The sequence below is a fragment of the Citrus clementina genome, unplaced genomic scaffold, assembly GCF_000493195.1.
Source record: "Citrus clementina cultivar Clemenules unplaced genomic scaffold, Citrus_clementina_v1.0 scaffold_2, whole genome shotgun sequence".
Classification (NCBI taxonomy): Eukaryota; Viridiplantae; Streptophyta; class Magnoliopsida; order Sapindales; family Rutaceae; genus Citrus; species Citrus x clementina.
Window position 1 is genome coordinate 2,956,171 of NW_006262688.1, and position 8,750 is coordinate 2,964,920.

Genomic DNA, 8,750 nt, shown 5'->3' on the forward strand with positions numbered 1-8,750 from the left:
AATAGAAAAAATAATTGGCATGAGATAACCACTGAATATTGTTCTTGTGGAGACATCTTTTAGCCATAACTTCTGCTCCTTGTTAAACCAGAAGATCCTTATATAGCTCCTAGAAGAGTAGAAGAAATTTTTACGCAAATAATGAGAAAGCTTGATTGATTGTGATCTTTCAAACTATTGCTTGACGGACTTGGACTCTGTAATTATTTTCTATATTAATCTTTTTTCTCCCTAAGTTTTCTTGCTGGGTATCTTGAACAGTCTCTGCTTGCTTAACATCTTGCCGATACTCGTATACTGTCTTGATGACTTGATTTGCTAGTTTGTTTTCAAGTATCACGAGTAATTAATTCCCTTTCTTGAAAATTTACTAGGCCGAAGGCCGAACTAATATTCATGGAAGACAGCCTCTAGTTGTGATGAAAGATAGAGATATGCTTAAAGATGGCTGTGAAACTTCTGATCTGGTTGAAGAAAAGATTCGAAGACTGCCTGCTGGAGGGGAAGGGTGGGATAAGAAAATGAAAAGGAAGCGTTCTGTTGGCACTGTTTTTACCAGATCTGTGGACAGCGATGGAGAACTTAGACGAGTCATGCATCATAAGCTGAACAATGAATCTGGTCTGCCGTCCTGTGATGCCCAAGGCCTCAGGTAATTAAGTTGTCTCGTACAGCTTCAGCTTTGTGTTAAATTGTAAGAAATTCACTCTGATTTTACACTGGCAATATGTTTTGGGAGCTTTGGAAATTTCTAATTATAACAGTGCCATTCTTGAAGATGGTAATTGTTCAAGCATTTTGTTTGCGTTATGAACAAACAGGGAAATTAGTAGAGGCAATTATGATGGCTGTCTCACCATAACTTTTAAAAGCTACTGCACATATACAATTTGATTGCTAGAATAGGAAGAGTTCTCCACTGGGTTGTGTGCTGATGTTTGTATCCTTCTTCTCAATATATTTTTACAAGGATGCCCCTAAAATGAAGGATCATAAGCCAAGAAATACCACTCCCCACATTTTCTTCCTTTTTTGTTCCTTTTACCTCTAAAATAGATAACACAAGTTTTTGAATGTGATAACTAACTTGTGGGCTGGTTTATTGATATCCAACCTATAAGGTAAGCACTATACTTTAAGAAATTCATTTAATTGAATGAAATTGCTTAGTTTCAAATGATTAGACATCTTTAGACACCGCATTTTTTCTTATGTTCTTTCCATAAGTGGCTGCGTTTGTCTGGTTGTTTTCTCTCTGTCTCTGTTTGCCAGTCTGTGATGCCTTTTTTTTTTTAATATTTATATATATTTTTTTCTGCTATGAAAGTGAAACAGAATATGTTCACGGCACTTCATTTTATACAGGTCTGGATCTTCTAGCAGTGCCAATGGTGTCAATAAGTCAGATAGTAGTTCCCTGTCTGCTGGTTCAACTATCCGTGCAATTCCTAAGAGTGATCTGGAAAAGGTTTCTCTTTCAAGAGATTTCATGGCTGGGTCAAGTAAGGAGCACATTAAAGGAAACAATAAGTATGTGATCATGCCTGTAACTGGTCGTTTAATTATTGGTGCCAGATTTTCTTATACGAGACTTATGCTTTGATGCATTTGCTTTGATTTGTCTGACAACACGGGCAACTTCATATTTTAATGTTTGATTTATCTGTAATTGTGATGTTCAGGTTAAATGTATGTGAGGATAATCATGTAGTCACTCCTGGTCCTTTGGCAAAAGGAAAGGCGTCAAGAGCACCTCGAACTGCTCCTATAGTGGCAGCAAACTCTTCTCCTAATATTCCTCGTCCATCTGGAGTAGATAACTGGGAACAAACGCCAAGTATAAACAAAGTTAATTCTGTGGGTTTGCCAAACAATCGTAAACGTTCTATGTCTGCAGGATCATCCTCTCCCCCAGTGGCTCAATGGGTTGGTCAGAGACCACAAAAAATCTCTCGCAGCAGAAGAGCTAATCTAGTGTCACCTGTCTCAAACCTGGATGAAGGGCAGATATCTTCAGAAGGGTGTACACCTGCTGATTTAGGTGCGAGAGTATCTTCTGTTGGGACCAATGGGTTGCTTATTTCCAGAAATGTGTCTAATAGCACCCAGCATGTTAAAGTGAAACAGGAAATTGTTTCATCTCCAGCCAGATTATCTGAAAGTGAAGAATCTGGTGCTGGTGAAAATCGTGACGGTAGGTTAAAGGAAAAGGGAAGTGGTTGCGCTGAAGTAGAGGAAAGAGTCACGACTGCAGTTCAAGGTGTTGGTCCATCCTTGCTGCTTGCAAAGAAGAGCAAAACACTGGTTAAGGAAGAGATTGGAGATGGTGTGCGTAGACAGGGTAGAAGTGGTAGGGTATCATCACATTCTAGGGCTAGCATCTTGCCTATGCGAGAGAAGCTGGAGAATCCACCTTCCTCAAAGCCACTTAAAAGTACAAGGCCAGGTTCTGACAAGAATTGCAGGTACTTCTGCTTTTTCCTTAGCAGTGGGGTGAAAACATCTGCCTTTTGCTTTCTGTTGTTATTATTGGTATTATTATTATGACACCGGTGTTTGTTGTTCCAATATTTAACCTTTCAATTTTTTTCAGTAAGTCTGGGCGCCCCCCGCTGAAAAAATTTTCTGATCGCAAGATGGTTTCTCGTCTAGGGCATACCTCAATTGGTGGTTGCCCTGATTTCTCAGGTATTATCCCAAATAATTAGTATGAATTTGTGAGACTATATTCCAGGAGATATAGCTGATTTAATACTGGTTAGTAGTTGGTAAAGAAAAGGAAACAAAAATAAATTTTAGTCAAACTTTTGGGAGATTTATCAAAGATAAAATGCTCGCATAAGCCTGGTTTTTTAAAAAATGGCTCTGTTTTGTTAATGTAGTAGTTTCTATATCTCTATAAACATGTAATAGAAGCTCAATTTCTTCTTGTTAATGCATCTCTTGCTTCTGATATGAGCATTGCAATTTGTTTATCATGTGGCTTTGTTAATCTTTCTGGTAAATTTACCAGAACTTGCATGGTTCTTGTATGTATGTATATATGTACTTTACACACTGCAAATGTTAATGTGTATATGTATGCACTGGATGTGTACATAACTTGAAGTAAGTTTAAACTGTTTCCTAGTTCAAAATGTGTTGTAAAACTACTGATTGTGGTAAAAATACTTATTCCTGAAAGAAGCAGAGAACAAGAAAGGTTACCCTCTCAAAAATTATTGCTCTAAACTTTTACCTTGTCAAAAATTATTGCTCTAATTTTACTTGTGACATTTTATATTCCAGGAGAATCAGATGATGATCGTGATGAGCTTTTGGCAGCTGCAAATTTTGCTTGTAATTCCAGCTGTATGTTTCTGATCCTAGTTTATGTTGCTTTCATGCACAGACATTCATTATACATATTTTTTGTGGCTGCCTTCTTTTTCTTTATCTCTTTCTTTTCTTTATACATATGATTTTTTTTTTCTTGTTCAAATTATTGATTAGTTTTAACTCTATACTTAATTTGTATTCCAGCTCTAATTTGGGAATATGCATCCCTTAATTTAAAGGTGACCTTATTAATTGTAATATGCTATTTATTTGTTAAAATTTAAGATTAAAACTCCAATTGAGTTGCTACCTAATTGTTTATTCTCTTATGAGGATGTATCAAGACTTTATAAATGCAGATTAAAGTTAAACAGCAATGTTTTTCTCCAATTTATGTAATTTGATATTAGGTGCTAGAACCCGTATCTTATAATTTTCACTTACCTAATAGTTTTAAGTCAAGTAGTTTACTGATATGATATCCGAATCAAGATCTCTTATTTGACATTGGATTTGCACTTTTTTTTTGGGGTAAGTGGTCCAAAATACACTAATGGCTGAAAGTTGTGTTGGAGAGGCATGCATGCTTTTAAGTGTCTCCCAATGGCTTGCAGTCAACTTATCCTATTGTCTGAAAATTGTTGCTTTTGCAGATCTTGCCTGTTCTGGTCCATTTTGGAAGAAAATTGAAACGGTTTTTGCTTCCCCCAGCATAGAGGATGTATCCTTCCTGAAGCAACAGGTAGGAACTGGAATTTATGTCTAGACAAATAATTTTGGCCACTGTGAGTTAATTTTTTGTCATGCGCAACTGATCACTCCCTTTCTTTTCTTCTTTGCTGTCTTTTGACACCAGTTGAAATCTACAGATGAGCATCGTGAAAGCCTATCTCAGGTGTGTAGCCTTGAGTCAACATTTTGGAAGCCAAAAGAAAAAATTCATTATGTTGGTCAAACATGTCAAAAGTTTATGATTGTGGTTTTGCCACCTTGATTAGTGTAATTTTTTCTTAATGTAAAGCAAACTCTCATAGTTTAGTTTGGGTTTGGAGCCCAGCTCCAACTACTTCTTCGTAAGTGAGGTGAGGTACTTCTTTCGGTTTGAATAGGGGTCGGCCCTATTTTGGTTGAAGCAGCTACGACTTCGGTCGTAGTCAGTTTAAACACATAAACCCAGTGCACTTGCAGTCATGTTGATCAAAATGACTAAGTGATTGAATTAGTTTTCCGTTTATGATTTTTCTGAAAGTAGAGTCTATCTTCTGAGGTAAACTTGATATATAAAAGTGGGTGCTTCATAAAAATGGTGGATTAAGCTTGAAATAATGTCATTTTATTTTTTTTGTCAAGTCCTTGAAATTATTGCCAACATGCTATGATAAAACTCTAGCTTCAAATTAGCGTTGTGGGAAAAACTAGAATAATTTGATTTAACCATGATACTGTAATTGATTCATGTTACTTCCCAAGGCTCGGGTGATGCCGACTAATATTCACTATCATGTTGCAAAACCATTATACCAATCTATCCATTCCTTTTACTGCAATTGTCTCCTTTTTGGACACCCTGAACCTGCAGTGCCTCTGTGATTCTGTTCCTATATGCACTTTGCTGTATCTCCTGTTACTTCTCATATCTTTTCCAAAAGTTCTGTTCACACTCCAATATGTTAGTGAAAAAATGGAAGCACTTACAAAGAACAGTTCTAAATTTTTGTATGGATTTTAATTCTTGTGTGGTTGTTCTAAAGTTGTATATTCTTCATAGGGCGACCTTGTCCATGGACAGGATTTTCGGTCTCAGACTCTTGTTGCTGGTGAAAAAGAAAGATGCCTGGAAGAGAAAATTCATTCAAAAGAGCCAACTAGGATTCTCAAGCTTGGTGATCAGGTTAATGATGATGGTGACTTCTGTAGAACATTGGACTCAGAAGGAATGAAAGAGGAGACCCCACTGTATCAAAGAGTGCTGTCAGCTCTAATTGTGGAAGATGAAACTGAAGGACTTGAAGAGAACAGTGGAGGGAGAAATATGCCTTTCCAATATAGTAGGGATCATTCTCCTGGTGCTACCAGTTTCCTTGTTGATTCGGATTCCAGAAAGAGGGACAGAGTTGAATTTGAATACAACTCCATGGCGGTTCATCAAGATCATAGGCAATTGGCTGTTGACAGACCATCCTGCAATGGGAGCACTATCATTAATGGGGGTGCAAACATTCAAAATCAATTATATCACAGCAATTTTTCCAATGGAGGGGGTGGACACATGCATACAGAGAACAGAATTTTCCCTGGTTTTTCTGAAAATGGCACAAAAGGAGCACAAGCTCTACATGCAAATGCTTTGGGCATTTGTTCCTCTGAATGGAAATATGAGCAAATTTGTTTAGGGGACAAACTTATGCTGGAGCTGCAGAGTATTGGGCTATGTCTAGATGCAGTGGTAAGCTTGATATATAAAAATATTATGTGCATGGAATTACTTGTTCTCTTTCTCAATCATGTCAAAAGATTTGTAATTAGTTCTCTTATTATTGTTTTATATTTCTTTTTTAGATTCTGGTCTGAAAATGCAGTTAAGTTTCCAAGGTTTACTGCTGTTTTTATAGTTTATCTTTGTTTCTTATCAAAAAAGGAAAGGAAAAACTAGAAGAGGGAAAAAAATGCAGTTAAAGTTAATTTAGCTAGATATCTGCATGTAAATTGAGTGGCATAATATTAGAAAATTCAAACAAAAGGTCTCTTTTAATCTATCCGTACACAAATAACTGGTCGTTTTTTTAAAACATATTTTAATTTCCCATCATTTATGGTTGCTATTTACAGCCTGATCTAGCAGATGGAGAGGATGAAACTGTTAATCAAGAGATTATTGAACTACAAAAGGGACTTTGTCAACAGGTTATTTTTCTTTCTATGTAGAATTTTTGAAAATATATTTATTTTTCAGCACTGGTGTAACTTAAAATGTTCAGTTTTCCAATTACTCTGCTACTGGAAGAAACTTTTATTTTATTTTATTTTTTTGCTATCTGGTTTGAGCAATCCCAGTTCACAAGTCATTTTCACTTAAAAATATTTCTAAATGCATTTAAAAAAAAATTACGCACACACATACCTATTTTCTTATTGTTGATTTTGTAGATTGGTAAAAAGAAGGAACATATAAGCAACATACTTAAAGCAATCAAGGAAGCCAAGGAAACGGAAGAGCGGTAGGGTATTCAGTATTTAATGAAAATTTTCTTGTATTTAGCATTTTATCCTTTCAAGTTGAAAATTAGCGAAAATTTTCTAGCTGCTTTTTGAGGATCAAAATGATGTTATTTTGCAGCGGCCTCGAGCAGGTTGCAATGGACAGACTTGTTGAGTTGGCAAGCAAGAAGATGGTAATACTTCCTGTCTCATCTACTGTGTGACTGACTGATTGTGAATGTCTATTTTTTCAAGATTAATCAATGCTTTGACATCAAATTTCTTGTTAACGTGGGCGCATGTGCACGTTTGAATTTAGGTGGGTTGGGGAGTGGGGAAGGAGGGATGATTGGAGGATTGATTTGCTTTAAAAGTCATATGTTATATGAAATTATATACAATTGATGCTTTCTTTTCTTATATACCCCAAGCACTTGCCACCTCCTGAAATTTCCAATTCATATTTTGTTGATCATTTTAGCTGTTAGGGTTCCTCATTCACCATTATTTGTTAAAGTGTGAAATGTAAGATGCCTCTTTGAATAGAAATGGCAGGCAAACCGTGGAAGCAGTGGTTCAAAGAGTGGTACAAAGATTCCAAAACAAGTTGCTTTTATGTGGAGAACTCTTGCTAGATGTCGGAAATTTGAAGAAACAGGCAAAAGCTGCTTTACTGAGCCTGCACTTCGAGATGTTATTTTCGCAACACCTCCCAGAAGAAATGATGCTGAATCTACCAAAAGCTTCGGGTTTCTTGCAAATATAAAACCTGAAGTGGCTAAGTCTCGGTCACTGCCGACAGGTTTGCCATTTATTTCTGTTGTGATTTCAAGGAATATATTGACAAATTTTAACATGCTTTGAATTTTTTTACAAGCATATATTTTTGGCAATTTTATGTTCTGGTTTGCCAAATTTTGTGGATGCCAAAGGTTCTGGTATTAAATTAGGTGCCTCCAATTATTTAATATTTAATCAATTGATTTTCTGCTTTTGCAGGCAGCTTTCCTGGTAGTACTGAGCAGCATGATTTCCATGATGACACTATTGAGAGGGGATCATTTGATGCATATGGAGCTCATACCCAGCCCATAGACCAAGACTTTGTCAAAACTGGACCAATTTTTAACAGAGGGAGGAAGAAGGAAGTGCTGCTTGATGATGTTGGTGGCAGTGCTTCCTTTAGAGCTGCATCAGCTCTTGGTAATGCTGGCGGGGCCAAGGGAAAGAGAAGTGAAAGAGAAAGGGACAAGGATACTTCAATCAGAAATGCAAAATCTGGCCGTGCTTCAATGGGTAATTTTAAGGGTGAGCGAAAAATGAAATCAAAGCCAAAGCAGAAGACTGCTCAATTATCAACTTCAGGAAATGGGTTTATTGACAAGTTTACTGAGACAAGTCATAATGTGTATTCTTCAACTCATGTTTCCAAAGAAGTTAATAGCAGTAGCAATAAGAAAAGAGAAGTTGGATTGATCTCTCAAGACAACATTCCTCCAAATTCTTCTGAAGTAAAGGAACCATTTGACTTCATAGAAGAATTAGGTGCAGACAATGACCTGAGCAATCTGTTCAATAGCTTTAATGAGGATGACTTGCAAGATCAAGATCTGGTGGGTCTTCAAATACCGATGGATGACCTCTCGGAGTTGAATATGTTTTGATGGAGACGGTATACTGTACATTCCCATGGTTTATTCAGCTGTTTAGATAAGAAGGATAGTGCTCTCGCCTGGGGACAAACTGCTAATATGATTATGCCTCTGGTGAAATGGCAACTGTAATTATTCTCATTCTTTTTGTATACTTCTTTATAGAAGTTACACAAATACTCCTAATTGTTTGTGACAATTTATTCCCTTGTAACAAATCACAGTTCTCTTAAAGATCATTTTTGTTTCTCTCTTTCTATCTCTTTCTTTTTGGACCTGTTGGTGTGGATGGCTTTTATATTTCTCCAATAAGCATGATGCCTTGGTACTAAATTGTTTTCCAGTTCACTCATGAGTTTACATTAATGTTTTATTTTGTACCTGTTTATCTCTAACTTTCTTCCTTCTACAGTAAAGCGATAAATGGATATGTTATTTTGATTCATCAGTGGGTTGATTGATTGCTGATTTCTAGAGCAAAGAAAGAATGCCTGCCTGGTAGTTGGCCTGATTGGTATGTTACCATGATCATTGTAGATGCTGATTGTGGCTTGGGGAGATACTTAGCTGTATTTTTATGAT

At 36.5% G+C, this 8,750-nt stretch overlaps 1 protein-coding gene across 4 annotated transcripts in view; it reads left to right on the forward strand.

Annotated features, from left to right (window-relative positions):
* LOC18051308 overlaps window positions 1-8,421 on the forward strand; it is an 11,178-nt gene extending 2,757 nt beyond the window's left edge. For 3 of the 4 annotated variants that reach the window (XM_024190276.1, XM_024190275.1, XM_024190274.1), the window contains 13 exons: window positions 375-652; window positions 1,366-1,530; window positions 1,683-2,465; window positions 2,594-2,688; window positions 3,289-3,351; window positions 3,972-4,060; window positions 4,175-4,213; window positions 5,087-5,764; window positions 6,148-6,222; window positions 6,466-6,536; window positions 6,656-6,710; window positions 7,063-7,318; window positions 7,516-8,421. In XM_024190276.1, coding sequence (XP_024046044.1) covers window positions 375-652; window positions 1,366-1,530; window positions 1,683-2,465; window positions 2,594-2,688; window positions 3,289-3,351; window positions 3,972-4,060; window positions 4,175-4,213; window positions 5,087-5,764; window positions 6,148-6,222; window positions 6,466-6,536; window positions 6,656-6,710; window positions 7,063-7,318; window positions 7,516-8,180 — 3,312 coding nt within the window. In that variant the 3' untranslated portion in view covers window positions 8,181-8,421. The remainder of the gene's footprint in view (window positions 1-374; window positions 653-1,365; window positions 1,531-1,682; window positions 2,466-2,593; window positions 2,689-3,288; window positions 3,352-3,971; window positions 4,061-4,174; window positions 4,214-5,086; window positions 5,765-6,147; window positions 6,223-6,465; window positions 6,537-6,655; window positions 6,711-7,062; window positions 7,319-7,515) is intronic. The other variant, XM_024190277.1, reaches the window with a different exon arrangement.
* The last annotated feature ends 329 nt before the right edge of the window (window positions 8,422-8,750 follow it).